The sequence below is a fragment of the Parasteatoda tepidariorum genome, chromosome 9 (genome assembly GCF_982258835.1).
Source record: "Parasteatoda tepidariorum strain Cologne lab strain chromosome 9, Ptep-v5.0, whole genome shotgun sequence".
Classification (NCBI taxonomy): domain Eukaryota; kingdom Metazoa; phylum Arthropoda; class Arachnida; order Araneae; family Theridiidae; genus Parasteatoda; species Parasteatoda tepidariorum.
Window position 1 is genome coordinate 97,451,893 of NC_141763.1, and position 21,082 is coordinate 97,472,974.

A 21,082-nucleotide genomic window follows, 5' to 3' on the forward strand; every position below is an offset into this window, starting at 1 on the left:
TAGCATTAGAAATAGAAGGAAAACAACTGTCAAAACACTTTTCAATTGCAACAGTAATCTCTTTCTCTTATGCAAATGCCAAAAATAAAATTTTCTGAAATTTTCCAGAAAAAAGGAAAATTGATAGTAAGAATGAATTGAATCTATTGAGGAAAATAAAATCGAAAATAGTTTAGTTTATGTAAACATTTAGTAATAATCAGAAAAAATATATTGAACTTAGTTATTCTCAAAACTTTATTTCCTCAATCGGCATTTACTTTACTAATTGCACTCAGATAATCTTAAATGGAAATTAATTTCTAGCAAAGAATTATTATAATTGGAATATTTAAAATGTGTTAATGGCTCTTTTACTCATAAATTCGAAATAAGTTTATAATACAGCATTAGAAGACCTAATATTATTATAAAAACCAAATTATTAACACTAAAATTTCAATAACCAATAATGAAACTTATCATTACTATTATGACAATAAATTCTTTAATAAGAAACATTTCTATTCTAAAATTTAATTAGAAAATTTTTTATTTTAAATAGAACGAGCCATAACAATTAAAAATCTACAAACAAGCTGAGACTCAAAGATAATACAAAAATGGATATCTAAATAAAACAGGTATCATATTTCGAAATAAGAAGTTGTAAAAATGTTAAAATGCTACATTAACAATAAAAGAAGTAATTAATTTCACTTATAATGATTCATACCCTTGAACATGAGTTTCATAAAAAAACAAGTACATAAAAAATGTCAGTGGTAGAGAAGTGAAACTGAAATAAAAACTGAAATTTTGTAGTAGATGAAGAGTATGTCAGTGCATAAAATCTGTTAAAATTATTCCAATATAAAAAAAAAGAAGAAAAAAAAGAAAAAAAGACATACCTGGGATATGGGTATAATAACTAATGACTCCATCCCAGTTTTTGAGTCAAATGATTTCTGCTTTACAAAACCTGGGTCAACTACAAAATAAATTCCATCAATTGTAAGGGATGTTTCAGCAATATTCGTAGCTATTACAACCTGAAATTATCAATATATTAGGTAAACACTCCAGTCATTAAGAATAAAGCTTCCAATCTACATAAGATTGAAAGAAATTTTAAGAAAGAAATTTTTATAAACAGGAAAAAGCAATTAGCATTTGTGATCAAGCATTAATTAAATTTTACAATGCTGAATTCAGTAAGGAATAACTTTCTATCTTAACTAATTTTTTTGCAATAATACTTAATGAAAAAATACTAATTTGAATTAAATTCCTAGTACAAGTTTCTTAACTGAAAGGTGAATTCATCTGCATAATATATTCATAACTATAAATATATTCTGCTTTCTACATAATGCTTTAAAATATCTGCTTCCTTCTTTTAAGCAACCTTGTATAAAATTAAATTTTCAACTTATAGTGTATCAAAAAATATTGGAAACAAACCCAAAACATAGCATTTAAGATTATAAGCTATTTCATCTGGAATTTAATTTATAAAAATATTTTTGTTTCAATGTTTTTATTTTGCTAAACCAATATCACATGATACTGACATCTAAAATATCTCACGAAATATTTATGACAAAAAAAAAATAATTAACAAAACAAGACAACCAAGAATCATAAATAGGTTGACAAACAAATAAAAATAGGATGCAGAGCTTTCTAAGAAAAATATAGTTTTTGTTCTGACACCTATTTATATACTTTAAGGTTTTGTTCATTTGTAAATAAATTGGATGAGTATAATTAAATAAGATTCCATTTTGGAAAATGAATACGGTAACTTTCAGGGAATAAAAAAGTTAAAAAACTCAAAACTAGATATAAAAATTAAAAAAACCTTTAGGTCATTTCAATGATGATCAAACGACAATGAAAAGATTGAGAATACAATATAAATCATAAATTATTAAGTATTTTAAGTGAAAGAACATTAAAAGTTAAAAAATAGAGACCTTTCTCAATCCAATAGGAGTGGGTTCGAAAATTCTTGTCTGCATTTCACCAGGCAATGCCGAATAAATAGGAAGTATTAAAAGTTCAGGTGCTTTTGGACCTAAAGATTTCATTCTTTCATACAAAACTTCACAAGCTGTGTCAATTTCTTCCTGACCAGTGAGAAAAACCAAAATATCACCTAGAAAAGAAAAAATGCGTATTTGTAAGTAATATACATTTTATCAACCTTAAAAAGTCTTTTGGTAATTCATGTTGTTTTGCTTTATTCATATATAGCGAAAATATACCTTATCTTCATTTGGATTTGGCAACATTTTTTGAAGAAATATCATACCTTATTTATTTTACCAAAGGACCATAAGTAAAAGCATTAATTAATATTATAACAAAACCTACTTAATAAAAGGTACAATGGCTGCACCACAAATGACAGGAGAATATTATATTTATATTTTTATATATGTGCGCAGAGAGCAAAAAAAAAAAAAAAAAAAAAGACCACCCTGAATAACTTTTGATTTAATGATTGGATTTTCACTTTCTAGGATTAATTTTAATAGTTCGAGGATGTGACTTCGCACATGCTAATTATTTTAAGCAGACCATATTTCAAGTTACAAAATCAGACACAAAAATGTACTTCGCTAAACAAAGATACCTTTTTTTTTTTTTTTTTACGGATTCGGATTTCTGACTCCCCAAATATAAGGTGGCAGCCACTCGGGAAATATGGTCGAAATAGTTTGGTCAGGAGCAGTGACTCTTAACATTAATTTCACTTTTTGCGTATTTCACCATATCTTGAGAATATTTTAAGAGAAGTGAAAAAGTTTTGTACGTAATTATAAAATTTGTTTATCTAAAGATAATTATACGCAAAAAATTAATTTTAGTAAATATATATTATTCAATATTATTTTTAATGGAGAATCACAAAATTTGAGCATAATCGGTTGAACAAGTCAAATTTTGAAAAAAATGTGCATTTAAAATTTCATTAATAATAATAGCTTAAAATAACGCATGCACTAATTAAATATCGTACTTGAGATTAACCTCTTAAACCTTTAAGATTGAGTACTGAAATGCAAGGATCCAATCATTAATTCAAAAGTTATTCAAGGTAGTCCGATCATTTATTTTTTGTGTGCACTGTATGTCAGTAATTTTCACAAAGAAATCACTAATTTTATTAAAGAGACAATGAACTTTTATAGACTAAAAAGTACCATTTTTAAAAAAAACATTTAAATTCTATTAGCACAGAAAAGTTTATAAGAATCATGCTTTTTTAAAATTAAACATGAGAAAAAGAACAAAAGCACTTTAAAATTAATTGGTGCTCAAAATTCAACAATACAAATACAAGCATACATTTATTTTACCATTTTTAAATTTAAAGAAAAGAGAAATTATATAAATTGTCCCTTATAACTTTTTTTTAAAAATATTTTGTTTAAATATTAACATTTCCTAAACAAGATTTTTCTTTAAAGTACAACTTTTTAAAGTAGATTTTCGTGTGAGAAATAAAATATATCAGTCAAAATAAAAAAAAAATACAACAGATAAAACTTGCCTGCAGGTTCAGAAAGATGAATCTGCATAACTGTGGTTAAAGAAGCATCTAAATAATCCTTTTCTGGTTCTTTAGCGTATAAAATTTCAACAGGGTAAGTTCGTCCAGGTATTGTGAATATTGGCTAAAATAGAAGAAAAATATAAAAAACTTATAAAATTTTGAAACAACTAAAAATAAGGAAAACAAACTATTTAACGCTTATAGCACAAGAAAAAATATTGAAATCTTTCAAAGAAATACCAACAAATGGTTTATTCCAGAGGAAATACAATAAACTTATTCTAGAAAAATGTCTTTAAATATGAAGTATGATAACTGGGATAAAAATTAATTCAAATAAATTAGTTTTTAAAATAAAATTTTCATGTATAAATAAATATCCAATACCAATAAAAAAAAAATACAATAAAAAAAAAGGATTCAGATAATATTTCAGCAATTACTACTCAAAAATCTAATTTTTGGACAATCACTAATTAAAAATTTTAATTACATTCTTTGGCCACTAATATAGATGAATAGTAACCATTTTGTTAATGTGTTTTTTTTTTTTTTTTTTGTTCGTTCAATTGCTTACTAAGGTGGCTGGTTTTCTGGCCATTACAGATTAATTTCTGTGATCCAAATTACAGTGGTTTAAGACTAGAAAAACACTTCTACTTTCAAACACTAGTACTTCAAATAATCGTTTTTTGTAGTTTTAGTCTAGTTTGTAAATATTTTTCTTAATTTTATCCAAACAAAAATTAAATATAAATACATAAAGTTATACCAACCGCTTCAAAGAAATACTGAGAAAACTTTACTGCATCCAAGGTAGCAGATGTAACAATCAGTTTGAGTTCAGGCCTTTGTTTCACAGCCTAAAAAAAGAAGAAAAATTCAAATACACTATAAGTTTAAAAAATGAACGAAAAAAAAAAGAAAATACTGCTAATAGTAAATAATGTAAGATGCAACATAACTTGCATGACCAATATGAATCACAATATAATTAATATATGACCACAATTTAATGAAGAACAATTTAGAAATAACAAAAAAGTAAAGATAAAATTATGCGGATTTGTAGTCATGAATTTTATTAAGTAAAAGAGATAGTTTTCCACAAATTCCTAGAAATATAAGCTTCAAAATATTTACTTGCAATAAGTTTCAATATATTTAACCCTTTGACTGCTCATTGCTCTAAGCTGAATTGCTTCCCACGAGCAGTGCCTTGCTGGCAGTAACGATTGCTGGACCTGAATACTTTTTGCTACAATATGAACAAGAAAAATGAATAGTTTAATTGCGTATGGTAAATCTCAAAACAAGTGCCAACGCATAACCAGATGTCGCATTTTGTACATTCCTAGGGAGCATCGCCTTTTCTTCATGTTTCCTTTGGACAATACATTTTCTTCTTCTTAAGTTGCCAACTTCATCTAATTTCTTTAACTTCTGAATCAGAATATCTTGGTGCGTTATCATTAGGCCACCATCATTATTTATTGATAGCATTATAATCTTCATTGAACCACAAAGTTTCATAGATTTTAAGGTCATATTTAAATTCTTAAAAATTACTACTAATTTTTAGAATATTAACAGCAGCAAACAATATCTCAAAAACCACAAAAGTAATATTACAATAAGTATGCTAACAAAACAATCACACTTTTCAGAACATAACCAAATAAACGAGATTTCATTTTTCTTGTTGCTAAGTAATGAGGTATGATATAAGAATTTCTTAAGTGTTCTAACTAGATGAGAGAAACAATTTCCAAACATACAGATAAGACTAAAAAAAAGTCAAACTTTCGTAAGAGTGTACATTTGTGTCCATAATTTGCACAGATTGTTTGTGCCGAATTCACACATGTCCCCAAAGGCGGAAAATGGTTGAGGGGGCTGCGCCAAAAATGCAATTGGTGCGTGACACCAATTCCCTTTTAATAAGGAGATAGGTTTTTTCCATTTCTTTACTTTATTCTTTTCTGCTCTGCAAGAAATGGAAATAAGCAAATATTTTCCCTCACTCTTTTCACACGTTCATGCTTTTTTAAAAAAATTATTTTAGCAATTAATATTTAAACTTCATTTAAAGAAGAATTAAGAATTCCAATAGATAAAATTATATTTCGTATAGAATAAGAGAAGTTTACATACATTGCTTTTTACTAAATTTAATGAATCTCTATTGTTTTACAAAGAATAGTAGCCTAGTTTAAATAATAAAATATTTAGTCTTTTTGAGAGTGAAAAATACTGCATTTTCTCTCTTAAATCAGAAAGATAAATAGGACCAACGAGGGAAAAAGTATATACTATTTTAAAATTTGCTTATCCAAAAGTCATTTTACATTTTACATCAGACTGGTTGTCATCAATGCCTTACCTTCTTCATAAGTCCAAACAATACATCTGTATAGATTGTTCTTTCATGAGCTTCATCCAGCATCAATACTGAGTAACTTTTCAGGTCCGGATCATTCAGACACTCTTTCAAAAGCATACCTTCTGTCATGTATTTAATGACTGTTTCAGAACTCGTGCAATCTTCAAAACGGATGTAATAGCCTACCTATAAAAATAAAATGCTGTTTTGTATTTGGAAAGAGGTTTAAAAAACGTCAATTGAAGGGCTTTAAAATTAGATTAGGATAGAATCTAGTTACAAGCACAACAAACTAAATTTTTTTTACATCAGTCTAATTGAAAAACATTACTGGTTAATGAAAGTTTTTGAAAATTTCCCAAATTGAAGAAAAATAATAAAATTTAAAATGTCATTTTAAGTTTTTTTTTTCCATTTCAATTCTATTCTCTTTATTAAAATCAAATAGAATAATTAATTTTAATAAACTTAAAAAGACTAAATAATCTGTAAATGTTTGAATTTCTTCCTGCACACGTACCTCTTGGCCTAATCGGCAACCAAATTCCTCGGCAACTCTTTTTGCAACTGACGAAGTTGCAACTCTCCTAGGTTGAGTGCAACCAATCTTTCCCTTTGCCGTAAAACCAGCTTCTGCCAAATATTGAGTCATTTGGGTAGTTTTTCCAGATCCAGTTTCCCCAATGACAATAAGAATTTGATTCTCTGTAATAGCCTATGAAATTTTAAATGAATGGAATTAAAATACAAGTAATATGCAGACAGTCATTAACAATAAACATTAAAAAGAATGCAGAGCACATTAATATATTAATTAACACATAAATTAATAAAGCGTAACACCAAGTTTGAAATAAAATGCAAAAGTTAGACTGAATTTACTGCAGAAAAAAAATTAAACATCTAATATTTAATTAGTGAACTGATAAATTAATGAGACTTTTGTGATAAATGCACACACATTTAATTTTTATGCATATTTGAAGCTATTATATATTCTTCCTTCAGAATTCTTTGGACTTAATTACTTCTCTGTACTTATTAAATATTTTTTACTAAAGCTCAACCTCTTTTTAGAAAATAAGATATGATTTTTCTTAGGCAAAATTCCAGTTTTTGTTAAAAAAAAAAAATTTTAGTAATCAACTTTAATTTGTCAAATAAAAACATCTACTGAGTTTTGTATAATCAATGTAAAAACGAGTGAAAAATATTTTTAAGGGTATAAATTGAAAGTAAAGCTGACCAGGCTGCATAGCAAAATTTTTCACCAAAAAGTAAGCACCTTTTAAGCATTCAAAAATATACTTTAAAGCACAATTTTTTTTAAAAAATATCATAATTAAGATATGCACACTAATAAAATTTTCCCTCCGTATTGTTGAAAGTTCATATACATACATTAAAAAAAAGTAAAATAATTTTATAAGACTTTAGAGGATCATGATAAAATAACCGGTTTCTGAAAGAGAACTCTTTTTCTTGATTATGCTAGCCACCACAAAAACAATTTATGCTTTTATGCACATTTTTAAATATATTCAATATTGAGTGGTTGAGTCTATTTTTTAAATTACTTAATTTAATTATGTAAAAAAAAAATAATTTTGATTCAAAATTATGACCATAGTTGCACATGCAAGAATTCTTCCCACTGAATCTAGCTTAGTATACACATATGCAGGCCTGCAAGTATTTCATCAAACATGTATAATTAATTGCCTTTTCATATGTTACAGACTGACAGTACACTAAAATGGATTGTGGTTGAATGAAAAGTGAAAACATTGAAAGAAATGATGTAAAAACCTTGCGTTTTGTATAATTTGTGGTGAAAATCGACATGGTAAAGAAAATAAGCACCTTTAAAAAACGCAACGTACCCTAACTGACTAAATAAATATTTATTCATTGCAAAATTAAAATTTTAGGTCATTTTCAAAAAGATATTTTTACGCAAAAAAAAAAGTTAAATCATAACATAAGAGATGTGGTGGCTCACGTGATAGAGCATTTGCTTTTCAATGAGGTGAACCAGGTTTGAATTAAAGCGATGGCTGGTCGATACGGATTACACACCCGGATCGCACCAACTACAGTGTAGATGTAAAATATCCTCAGTTGTAGATGGATCATGGGTTAGAGTCCCCTTGCCATCAGGCTAACCGTGTGAGGTTTTCCTGTCCATGTAATACAAATGAGGGTTAGTTTCATCAAAAAGTCTTTTACAAAAGCACATTTCTTTCAATATTTGATCTGCAGCAATATCTTCAGAAATTCAAATTTGTCTACAACTCCAACACAATCCAATAGATTACACTGGTAAATATACTTTTGTTTGCATTTATACAAATACTCGATCTTGCCATATGCAGGAGGGAGGATTTCAAATTTGAAATTAGTTTTGCTCCTTAAACTACAGATTTGTTTAAAAAAAGGACAGTTTTAGTCCATTTTTTGTTGAAATGTACAAGTTTAAAAGTATTATGTTCTACAGGAGATCACATAAATGTTGCAACAAATTTTGTGGAGAGCTAGGGCGCATCAACAGGCTTAAAATTGCATAGGAACCTATGCCTCAAAATGTTGTCGTACACTGCAAGGGGCGCTTTCCTGTTATAACCTATACAGAAGCACATGAAGAAACAGTTCATAAAAAGTGGCAATAGGAAGTATTTCTCTCTCCCAGAAATTTGTAGCAATAATTATGTGACCTTTTGTTAAATATAACGTTTTTAAACTTATACGTTTTTGACAGAAAATAGATTAAAAATCTTTTTGACAAAAAATAGATTAAAAATGTCATGAAAAAGGCTGCAGCTTAGAGAGAGAAACTAATAGTAGATTTAAAAGTAGTAATACAAAAGTATCCAAGATCCCTTAAAAAATATCATGCAACAGAAATAAAAATAAATAAATAAACAAAAATTCCCAATGTTATTATTGAAAAAATTACGCCTAATCTAACATTCATTTTTAACATAAGATAGATGTTTTGCACAAAAAAATTATCTTGATAAAAATTTGGGTTATATTATATATATGTGGGAGATAGTGCAGCATAGGAGTAAATGATGACGATAATTTAACAAACATAACAATTTAATAGAAATAAAAAAGGTAGATGGATATAGCAGTTAACAGTATTGACATGAATCGTGAGAGCTGCCTTCGCGCAGTGGTCTCCGGATTGCATGTGACTAAGAATTAGAGTGTTCTATGGTATAAAGTAAGAGTTAATTATAAATTCGGGAGTTTCCCTTCGGGACTTCCCCTTCTGGTCTGGCTGGCGCCTCTCAATATCAAGAGGATGATGCAACGTCCTTTAATATTACAAGATGGTAGATGACGCAATGTTCGCAGTTATTACACTATGGTATTGAAACCTACATCAATCGGCGATCCTGACATCAAAATGTCCTCATTTTCATCAGAATAGCTACCAGACACAGTTACCTGAAATAAAAAAGAAAAAGAACGAGAAAGCAAAGTATAAAAATATAAAAAGCAATTTTTTAATTAACTGGCCACGGTTTCATGTGGTCAGCTGAAGATGAAGTATTGTTCGGTCCATCGTGATTCCCGACTTTTTGCACATCATATCTATCATTCTTCTTCACTTTTGTGATTTGGTATGGACCGAAGAACTTGGGTCTTAATTTGAGACCAGATCCAAACTGAGTTCTCTGGATTGCAACTAAGTCTCCTATTTGATATTCGTTGGCTTTCTTTCTTCTTTTGTTGTACTGCTTGCGGTTCTCTTCTTGGATCTTCAAAATATTCTTTTTGGTTTCTTCTCGAATGTTCTCTCTATCTTGGATAAATGATTCCATGTGTTCTTTCTCCAGCATTTGTAGAATTTGTAAGTCCTCTTTTGTTTTCATTTTCACTCCGGTCAGAAGCTGGAAAGGTGTCATCTGAGTGCTCCGAGAAACTGTAGAATTAATGGTACGCTGTACTGTTGGAACAAATTTGTACCACTTAGTAGGATCTTTTATCGATAGTTTTGCCAGTATCGGTATGAGGATCTTATGCATTATTTCCACTTGTCCATTACCACGAAGAATGCCTGTAGTTATTTTCACATGTTCGATACCTTCATCTTGGCAATAAGTCTCAAAATCTGTTGAAGTAAACGCAGTACCTCGGTCAGTAATTATTCGTGAAGGATTTCCAAAAGTTATTTGTTGATTTTTTAACTTATCTATTGCCTCTTGACTTGACGTAGATTTGGTTGGGTAGAACCAAACAAATTTGGTAAAAGCATCTACCACGGTGAAAATATGTTTATAGTTCTTATTAGTTGATGGCATGGGACCGATGAAATCAATATGGTAAGTATCTAAGGGAATATTATTTTTAGGAATCGGGTTCAAAAACCCTTCTTTTTTTCCTGCCTTCCTATTTACTAATATACACTCTACACAATTACTTACAACATTTTCAACACATTTCTTCATATCTGGAAAATAATAGTGTTGTTTAAGTACATCAAGAGTTTTAGTTATACCAAAATGACCTTTAGCATGTGTAGATTTGATAATGTCAGTTTGCATTTGTTGTGGAACCACTAGTAAATAATTATCATTCTCAAGTTTATATAAAACATTATTTTTTACCACAAAATCATCAATTGATTTATTCTCCAAAAGTTGTTTAATAGAGTTAATATATTCATCATTTATCTGGCAAGTAACAATTTTAGAGGTTAATTCATCACAAGTAATATGCATAATAGGATATCTACTTAAACAATCAACGTGTTTCATTTGTTTACCTGGACGATGTACAATTTCATAATCAAAGTCTTCCAAAAATAATGCCCATCTAGCAATTTTAGGAGTTAATTGTTTTTTACTCATAGTCTTTTGGAAAGCTGAACAGTCTGTTACTAGTTTAAATTTATTTCCCATCAAATAATTTCGAAATTTTTTCAAAGCCTCAATTATAGCCAACACTTCAAGTTCATAACTTGAATAATTTTCCTCTTGAGGAGTCGTTTTTTTACTCATATAGTGTATTGGGTGTAATTTGTTATCATCAGATTGTTGAAAAAGAATAGCACCATACCCAAATTTACTTGCATCGGTATGCAATTCAAGCTTTGCTCCTTGTTTAAAAATGTGCAGTACTGGATTTTCAGAAAGTTTTTGTTTTAAAGTTTGAAATGCTGTTTGTTGTTCTGGGCCAAAATAAAATACATTGTTATCTCGAAGTAAATCACTTAATGGTTTAGCAATTAAAGCATAGTTAAGAATAAATTTCCTAAAATATCCGGTTAATCCAAGAAAACTCTGCACCTGTTTAGTAGACTTAGGTACAGGAAAATTTTGGACAGCTAATGTTTTTTCGGAAGATGGTTTAATGGTACCGTTCTCAATAATATAACCCAAAAAGTTAATTTTAGACATCAAAAATTGGCATTTCTTTAAGTTTAGTTCTAGTCCATATTCGGATGCAGTTTGCAATACTCGTGTTAACCTGTTCAGTGCGTCAATTTCACTCTCTGCGGGAATAAAAATATCATCCATAAAAATGACGACAACACCTTCTCTAAGAAGATCACGGAACACATAATTGATGTACCTCTGGAATGTACTAGGGCTATTACACAACCCAAATGGCACTTTATTAAACTCATACTGCCCATCAGGTGTCACAAATGAGGTGTATTTTTTACTATCCTCGTCCACGTCTATATGGAAAAAATTGTTCCTTAAATGAAGTTTACTATATACTTTGCCACCCTGCAACTTGTCTAACACATCTTCAATAAGAGGTAAGGGGTATCTATCTTTAATTGTTTTTGAATTCAATTTCCGGTAATCTATGCATAATCTTAAGCTATTATCTTTCTTTTTGCAAAGAACTATTGGGGAACAATAATCAGAGCAACTCTCTCTAATTATGTCTGTTTTTAACCATTCTGATATCTGATCATTTACCTTTTGTTTCTCAGAAAAAGATAAACGTCTAGCTCTTTGACATACTGGGATTTCATCTTTTAAAATAATTTTCATTGTTAACTTAGTGTCTTTAATTTTATTTGGTTTATAATTATTAATCAACACTGACAGTTCATTTCTAATACAAGGATCATTAACATGTGATAAATCAAGTTCATCATTACTATACACATTGTTGATATTAAATAAAAAACATTCACAAGAGCAAGAGTCATTAATATTGAAACAAGAACATTCATAAAAATCTTCACTCTTAGAAGTTTTGGTTTGAGTATTTACACTTGAAGAAAGCTGACATAGTTTTATTAATTGCTCATAAATCGTTGAATTTATTATTGCATCTACTTTAAGTTCATCCGAAACAGCGGCGCTGACCTTCAACCCTGACTCATTGGGATATAAAGACATATGGATCTGTATAAGTTTCGCTTTCCGTTCATCCCCGAAACATGACGTTAGCATTATGTTAGACTGAGGAAAATCTTTTATTTTTATTTTATTTGAATTAATCACAGATATTTGAGCTCCAGAATCAATTATGGCATTTACTGGGATATTTTTATTCAAATAAATCTGAGCATACTTCAACTCGTGCTTAAAATTATTCTCTCCAGATGGTTTGCAGGAATTAACACTAAAGCTTTGATTTCTTAAGTTATCACTGGGAGGGGTATTTTTTCTTTCTGATTTATCGCTTCTGGATTCGTATGTTTTTTTCGATCTCATTTCGCAATCACGTGCAAAATGGCTGACTTCTCCGCAGATGTAGCATTTTTTCTCTGCTCTATTTTGTTTATTTATTGGTTGAGAAAAACGATCCAGCTGGTTTTTTCTGAAATATTTTTTCTCGCTTCGAAAAAAAGTGTTCTGCCCATATTTATGGGTATTGGAAACTTCTCTGTGTGGCATATTTTTAGACGTAGTGTAAATGTCTAATTCTCGTCCTAACTCGACGGGATTAAACCAATTTTCACCCTGGCGGATTAAAATATGACTGGCCATATCTTTATTTAATGTCTCAATTATTTTATCGGATATGATTAAGTTACATAATGATTTAAATGTTTCAACTTTACGTAATTTGCAATAATACTCGAAATGTGAATTTAAGCGAGTAGCAAATTGAATATATGTTTCTTCTTTAAATTTTGAGGCATTTTTAAAGTTATTCAAACATTCTTGGGGAGTTTGTTGAAAATCGCGTAATATTAAAGCTTTTAATTTTTCATAGTTTTTTAAATCCTCATCTTCTATGTATAACAAGACGCTGTTTGCTTTTTCACCTAGCATATTGATTAAGATTTCGGCTTTAAGCCCCTCATTTATGTTTTTCGTACTAAAAGCTCTTTCCAACGATGAAAAAAATTGATTAAAGTTTTCAGGTTTCGATGGAACTGGAAGAGATAGAGTTTTAATGCTATGAATTAGATTCTCTATATTTGCTTCAGGTGTATCATTTATTGTTTTGGGAGGGTCGATTTCGAATGCTTTGTTTTTAGCCTCTATTAAAAGCATTTCTTTCTCTAGTCTTTTTAATTTAGTTTTTCTAACTCAATCTGAATTTGGCTTTGTTTAAGTTCCCTGTCAGCTATTTGTACTCTTTCTTCTACGGCGTTAGCTATCAAATTTTTGACAAATTCAGAATCATTCTTAAATATTTCGGAACATTCAATTTTTTCTTTTAATTTAACGATATTATCGCTGCTGTCTGCGATGCCTCCTATTTCCTCTAATACTTTTACTAGGTCTTCTTTCTTTGAATTTTTATACATTTTTAAAATTGAAAATTTCCTACCTTGATTGAAGAGACTCTCAGTGTCCAATGGTAATCCAATGTTTTTCGATTCGTTGATTCAAACCAGATTCGTATCCCTTTCGTATCCAAGGATTTCACACTGCACTTCCACGGAAAAGTTGACTGCCTTGCTGATTTGCACAGGATATTCCAATAATTTCGGAAAGTTTCTGGATCAATTCTGCCCTTCTCGACAGAAGTTTCTGGATCAATTCTGTCCTTCGCGACAGAAGTTTCTGGATCAATTCTGTCCTTCGAGACAGATCCGGTTATTGCTGATTTAGGAAAGTTCAGGTCTCTGCTGCTGCTTTTCTCCAGTCGCTGATTTTTTGCTGCACTTCTCCCCTCTCGATCAGTATGACTCCAGAAAATTCGTGGATTCCAGCTGCTTTTGCTGCACTTTGATAAATCGCTCCTCCACGAGCGTAGAATTTCGGTGATTCGGTGAACAGTTCGGTGATTCCCCTACTCGGGATTTAAAATAGGAACAAAATCTGGATCTCCTTCTCGAGCGCAGAATTTTGCTTTCCTTTTTTTTTTTCGGTGAATGTCCCCTTCTCGGGATTTCTAAAGTTACTTGGCTGAAAAATATCCCCTTCTCGGGATTTCGAAGTAGTTGGTTAAAATCCCCTTCGCCGGATTTCAGAGATTAGAAATAGTTACAGCTCGATGTTCAAATTCCGGACTCGAGCCCCCATTATTTGTGGGAGATAGTGCAGCATAGGAGTAAATGATGACGATAATTTAACAAACATAACAATTTAATAGAAATAAAAAAGGTAGATGGATATAGCAGTTAACAGTATTGACATGAATCGTGAGAGCTGCCTTCGCGCAGTGGTCTCCGGATTGCATGTGACTAAGAATTAGAGTGTTCTATGGTATAAAGTAAGAGTTAATTATAAATTCGGGAGTTTCCCTTCGGGACTTCCCCTTCTGGTCTGGCTGGCGCCTCTCAATATCAAGAGGATGATGCAACGTCCTTTAATATTACAAGATGGTAGATGACGCAATGTTCGCAGTTATTACACTATGGTATTGAAACCTACATATATATATATATATATATATATATATATAAACTGCTGTTTGTAGAAAATGCAACACCATGAAAGAATCATCAGAATCAAATGAAATTTAATGCAGAAACGACTTGTACTGATACAAATAAATGATGAAATTTTCAAAACAAAAGAAACAAATTAAGCGTCCGAAATCAGTATTTGGTGCAGCCACCACGCGCTGCAATAAGTGCTGCTATACGACGTGGCATGGAGTCAAACAGATGTTGAATATCTGCTTGAGGAAGAGAATTCCATATCGCTTGTATGCGCAACCAAAGTTCGTCTTTGGAAACTGCAGGACGCGGATCACGAGTGAGACGCCGACCAACCATATCCCACACGTGCTCAATAGGCGACATATCCGGCGAATAAGCAGGCCAAGGAAGAAGTTGCATGCGTTGTGCTGAACAGAAGTCTCTAACAGTCCGCGCAACATGTGGGCGTGCATTATCCTGCTGAAAGATAGCTCCAGGGATGCCTTGAAGGAAAGGAACGACTTCGGGCTGTAGCACTTCACGGACGTATCTGTTGCTATTGAGATTACCCTCAATTCGTATCAAATTGGATCGTCCATGATACGAAATCGCACCCCAGACCATAACTCCGGGTGTTCGACCACTATGTCGTTCAATAATACACTCAGGAAGGCAGCGTTGACCGGCATAACGTCTAACACGAACACGGCCATCATGGGTCCACAAATTGAAGCGTGATTCATCTGAAAAGACAACTTGGTGCCAATCAGCTCGCCAGTCTCTGTGCTCAAGAGCCCACTGCCGACGCAGCCGTCAATGATCCGCCGTGAGGGGAATCCTGTATAATGGCACCCTTGCACGCAATCCACGGCGCAGCAGACGACGACGAATTGACGAAGCCGACAATTGTACACCTGTAGCAGTAGACCAATGTGCTGCCAGCTGCCTGGAGGAAGCTGTGCGATCATTCACCGCCATGCGGAGCAGGTGTCGATCATCGCGCTCTGACGTCACCTTCTGTCGTCCAGTGCCTGTTTTTCGAGTTGTTCGGTGCTCGTCGGTCCACTGCTTCCAAACTCGCATCACTGTGGAACTGTTCCGCTGCATACGAGCTGCTATTGCGCGATAGGAAAATCCTCCTTCTCGAAGGCCGATTATCCTCCCTCGTTCAAACTCCGTAAGTTGCTTGAATTTCTTATTCTTCCGTCGTGGAGGCATACTCAGGTCTCACTAAACGTTTGCCACTAACAAATAATCATAGACTATTTTCAACGTCCCGCTACAGCACTTTATTTATACGCTTTCAGCATCAATTCAGAGGGCGCTGCGCGCGCCACGCACGCGCGATGGCTCTGAAACTTTATTAATTTGCATAATATCCTATAATTGACATTTGCTGCGAATTTCATTTGATTCTGATGATTCCTTCATGGTGTTGCATTTTCTACAAACAGCAGTTTATATATATATATATATATATATATATATATAATACAAACTTTTAAAGAAGGAAATAAATCCCTATAAAGTCTATAACAAACAACCCGAATTTTCAGAAATTAGTAATGCTTTAATTCTTCACCTTACTAAATTCCAGTTGATTTAAAGAAATAATTAGAATTTTGGTAAATCGTCAATTTCCTTTTGCTTATACCTCTGAAGATTAGGAAATTTTTTTTATAGTTAAAACATAACAGATAGTACTTGAATAAGTTTAGTGGTCTCAAAATGACTTTTCTGTTCTATCTCTCGGCAACAAAAAAAAAATCTAAGATGAAAAATAATAAGCAAATACTGTGTAATCTGCAAATTCTGATGTTGTACTGGAAGATTTCTACTAACACACATTGAAAAATGCTACTGTTTTAAATAATAAAAAGAAAAATATATAATTAAAATATACCTTCACAAGATCATCTTTTAATTTATAAATAGGAAGGCTTTGTCTTTGTTCTAATAAACTCAATTGGGTCTTTTTGCCATAAGACACTTTAGGGCCAGCTATTATATGCTTTTTCCATTCAGGAAAATCATCAGTAGACAATCCGGAACTTTTTATGCCTTCAGCTGAAATAAAATATTATATTAATTATTCTCAATATAATTTACAAACCATCAAAGAAAAAAAATGAAGTGCATATTGTGTTATAAATGTAAAAAACATCAGGCAAAAGGAAAAGTAACAAAATGTTTTGAAAATTCTGTAACTTTTTTTTACCAGGCTTTAATAATTTTATGAATGAAATGATTTTATTAGTATAGTTATAAGATTACTATAAGATTAAAAAGAAAAGAACTCGTTTTTATTTATTCAAATAAGTTTTAAATAAAATTTCATACTATGTGGTAATGGATCAATCCATTGTTTGCTCAATTCAGTAGTAATAGAATTCCTTTCAGCATCTCGTTGTTGCAGTCTTTGCTCCCTTCTATTTTTTGCGAGGGCTGATTGTATCATGGCACCTTGAGCTAAAGAACCATCAGGATTCTGTTAAAATAATAATATACTTAGTCAATATTCTACAATTATGTAATATGCATAGAGAGAAATAATTAGACTAACAATGTAGCAACTTTGAGGCTATTAGCTACACTATAATTTAGTTCAGATTGTTTGAACAACATACATTAGTAACAAACTTTCATATTCAGATTTCAATTAAAAGATGAATACAAACGTTTATGATATTATGTAATAAGATTTCATTTAAATGCGATATAATTTTAACACTTTCATTGCAGCAATGGTGCACTATTGTTACATCCTCTGCACTAGGAGTTTCCCCACAGTGCTAAAATTTGAACAAAATGCTTATTCCTCTAAAATTTGTTTATTCAAAAAAGCATAAATTTCAATCAAAAATAATCAATTATAATCAAAAATAATCACTAATACAACAATAGTGGACAGTGAATATCCCAGAAGACAAGTTATCTAGCCTATCAGGTAGAACACGATTTATTTAAAAACTACATTTTCAAAGGAAAAGAAAACATTAATTTATTTATTTTTACTATTATAAAAATCGTACTTTTGACATTATTTAATTTCTAACAAACACAAATAATTTTTGAATATAAATTTATTATTTTCTGATTCATTGTAAATTAGTTTAAGTAAGCTAAAAAAAAAGTTCTCTAACAAATATTACAATTTTTAGCTCCAATACTTTTTTTTAACTACTCTTCCTGGGCTTTGTGCATCCCAGAACCTTTCTGAATTCGACTCAAGGGAGAAATCCTCTCACAGATAAAAGGACAATGAGATACAATAGAAAAATGTCAGAAAAAACAACTAATAAACCAAGTTTTTCTTTCTTTTTTAAAGGAAAGAAATAACTTGTAAAAAGTTTGTGCAAGCTTTCTAGAGAAAAAACGATTTTGATCTGTTAAAAAAATGCATAAAACGGGAATGTTTAAAAGAAGGGTTAGGTAAAATCTGGGTTAATTTAATATAATCAGAATAGGCAATTCTTACAAACTAGCAGAAAATAATGTAGTAAGTGAGATAATGTGCGAAACGAGAATGTAAAACTGAGGTTCCGCTGTAGTTACTAAAAATAACAAAAACATTTTATGATTTATGAATGATTTTCAAAAAATTAATTAATAACATTAAATTGCTAAAGAAAAAAAAAAGTTTTAAAATTTTAATACCATAGAATATTATCCACTAGAGTTTATATAAAAAATTAATTTGAAATTTGGAATTAGAATTCTCTTTTTTAATATACATCTCGCCAAGGTGTCTATATGTGTGTTTTTCAAATTGGGTTTTTATTTGCCCCTTCCAATGATTATACCCTTTTATTAAGGGCATCTAAACAAGTAGTTTTCTACTGAATCTTTGTCACATAGAATTCCACAAACAATTTAAACTTCTGACTTATTGTGGGTTTTCAAAATGGGATAAAGAAAAGAATTTGTTAACATATTTAATAACTCATTTTAAATTAACAAAGATTTCATTAAATAAAAATACAGTTTCAAACGCAGAAATTTTTCTAGAGGGCTGTCAGAAATATAAAAACACTTTTTTAAAAATTTACCTTTTTCAAAAAATGATTTTCAATATGTTATGTACAATTAATTTTGGATTTTATCTCAACATATTTCCTTTACACAGAAAGGTTTTTTAGAGGCACTCTAAATTAAACTAAAAAAAAATTAAGAATAAGAAAAAAGATAATTTTTTTCAACAATACAACAAAACTAAATAGGGCAGGGTCAATGAGAAAAATTATAGTATATTTTTAAAAAAATTTTATACAAAAAAGAAAAAAAAAACTGCATGAATGAAATGGAATGTATATAAATTCTAAGAAAAAAAATTAGGCCATACAAAAATTTATTAGTTTCTCTCATATTAGTACACAAGGCAGGAAGATTTTCAGAGAATTTGAAAGGGGCTAATATCTCAAAGAGTTAAATATAATGGGAAGTTAGTTATATAAAAATGAAAAAGCAAATTTAAAAAAAAAAATAACGAAGAAAGAAATCACAAGGTAAAAAATAAATAAATAAATGCAAACAAGCGTTTTTTTTCTCTCCTTTCAAATATACAGTACAATTTTCATCAATGTAATCAAGAAAACTCACTTTAACAATTCTGATAGGTGTAAGATCTTGTACATTTTCCACATCAAGCAAAGACAAGAAGGGTGGATTATCCTTAACAAGTTCAATTTCAATATCCTCATCTAAATTTAAAAAATAATTTTAAATGAGTAAATATAAATCAATCATTAATACATATTTGTAATTTAAGTTGTTTCATTTAATAAACACATAAAATCAAATAATTTAAAATAAGGCACAGGATATAATTCTAGTCAATAAAATGATAAACCCATACCATCTTCCTCTTTTGATTCCTCGCTTGTATCTACATCATGAATGGGTAGCTCAGGTATGTGCAAACAACTTGAGGTAGGCTTCTGTAAAAATAATTAAAATTATGAAAAAGAGTAATTTAAACATATAAACACGGGAATACATTTTTGTCAAAAATAGACCAGAATAAACATAGAGTACAAATTAAATTAAAATTATGCCAAACAAATATTTTTAAATAAATTTTGAGGAAGATAATAAAAAATTTTCAGGATTGAGAACTTGGTATAAGTACCATAACATCTATACTTAAACTTTTTGACAAAAAAAAAAAAAAAAAGTATAAAGGATTTTTTAATTATATAGGGATACAGCAGAATGTAAATATGAGTAAGTGACATATGATTATGAGTGACTTTTTATAGCATGTTATTCATTCTTTGTCATTTTTAGAATTTTAGATTTCAGTAAAACAGTCGTGGGATTTTTTAAAAATGGCAAACACGAATTTTGAAAAAAAGGAGGAAGGGACACAGCCTTAAGGGACACAATTTTTGGTTAGTAAGTTACTAAAACCTTCAGCATTTTTTGGTTAGTAGTTAAATAAAACCTATAATATGATTTTTTGAAAAATGTCAAAAAAATTCATGAAAAAAGTAAGTAAGGACAATATATTCATAAAATTGCTTGTTATTAAATTACTAAAACCTTCAGAAATTTTGAGTAAGTGGCTAAACAAAACCTTTAACATTTTCAAACTCCAGGGTGCACAACAAGATGTCAACTGTATTAGTAACCTAAATCTCGAAATCACTAGATCTTGATATTCTTGGATGACAATGTTTTGAAGAACAAAATAGTTTTAGAAATATGAAGAATAATTCCATTAAGTGAAAACAAATTAAACATTTGTATGGGTACTTAGAAATGATATGATCACAAAACAGATGATTGAAACTAATTCTCAAGAAATATTTTTAAAAAGGCATTAAAACTAAACTTTTAAAAGGTTCTAAAAAATATACTAAACATTTACGATACATTTTTTCTCATAACATAATTTTGAAAGTTTAATCAAATATGCAGCAAATTTACCATCCATATTAAATATAAAAAACCAACTAAACTAACTAAAACTAGGTGGCACTACAGCCCATAGAGGGGGAAGGCCTACTGTGCCCATCTCAGTTTTCTTGACCTTGGGCTCTGGGGTGCAGGAGCAGATGTTCCAGTTAGGTGGTCAGCCGAACGCGAAACCCCCAGTGTTATATTAAATATAGATATAAAAAATTTAACTAAAAGTGATAAGTACTTATAAAATTGCATTAGATGCCCTCTACTTAGACTACTACTTCTACTCTCTAGGCTCAATTTTTAATTTTCTCACCATTTTTTACTTGTAACAAACTTTTTATTCTAATATTCTACAGCTCAATATTTTATACATCAAAAATAAAATCCTACCTGCTACATTAGTATGGGAAAGTTAAAAAACCTTAAAACTAGACAATCAGTACTTTTC

General features: G+C 30.2%; 1 protein-coding gene across 1 annotated transcript in view; it reads right to left on the minus strand.

The window, feature by feature from the left end:
• The window catches only part of LOC107443708 (ATP-dependent RNA helicase DHX8), a 38,591-nt gene that overhangs the window by 9,814 nt on the left and 7,695 nt on the right, over positions 1-21,082 (minus strand). Inside the window, exons 4-13 of the mRNA XM_087152477.1 lie at positions 19,583-19,664; positions 19,327-19,427; positions 17,068-17,215; positions 16,631-16,794; positions 6,448-6,642; positions 5,928-6,113; positions 4,321-4,407; positions 3,542-3,665; positions 1,959-2,140; positions 891-1,031 (exon numbers count right to left, since the gene is read on the minus strand). Of these exons, the coding sequence (XP_087008603.1) occupies positions 891-1,031; positions 1,959-2,140; positions 3,542-3,665; positions 4,321-4,407; positions 5,928-6,113; positions 6,448-6,642; positions 16,631-16,794; positions 17,068-17,215; positions 19,327-19,427; positions 19,583-19,664 (1,410 nt within the window). The remainder of the gene's footprint in view (positions 1-890; positions 1,032-1,958; positions 2,141-3,541; positions 3,666-4,320; positions 4,408-5,927; positions 6,114-6,447; positions 6,643-16,630; positions 16,795-17,067; positions 17,216-19,326; positions 19,428-19,582; positions 19,665-21,082) is intronic.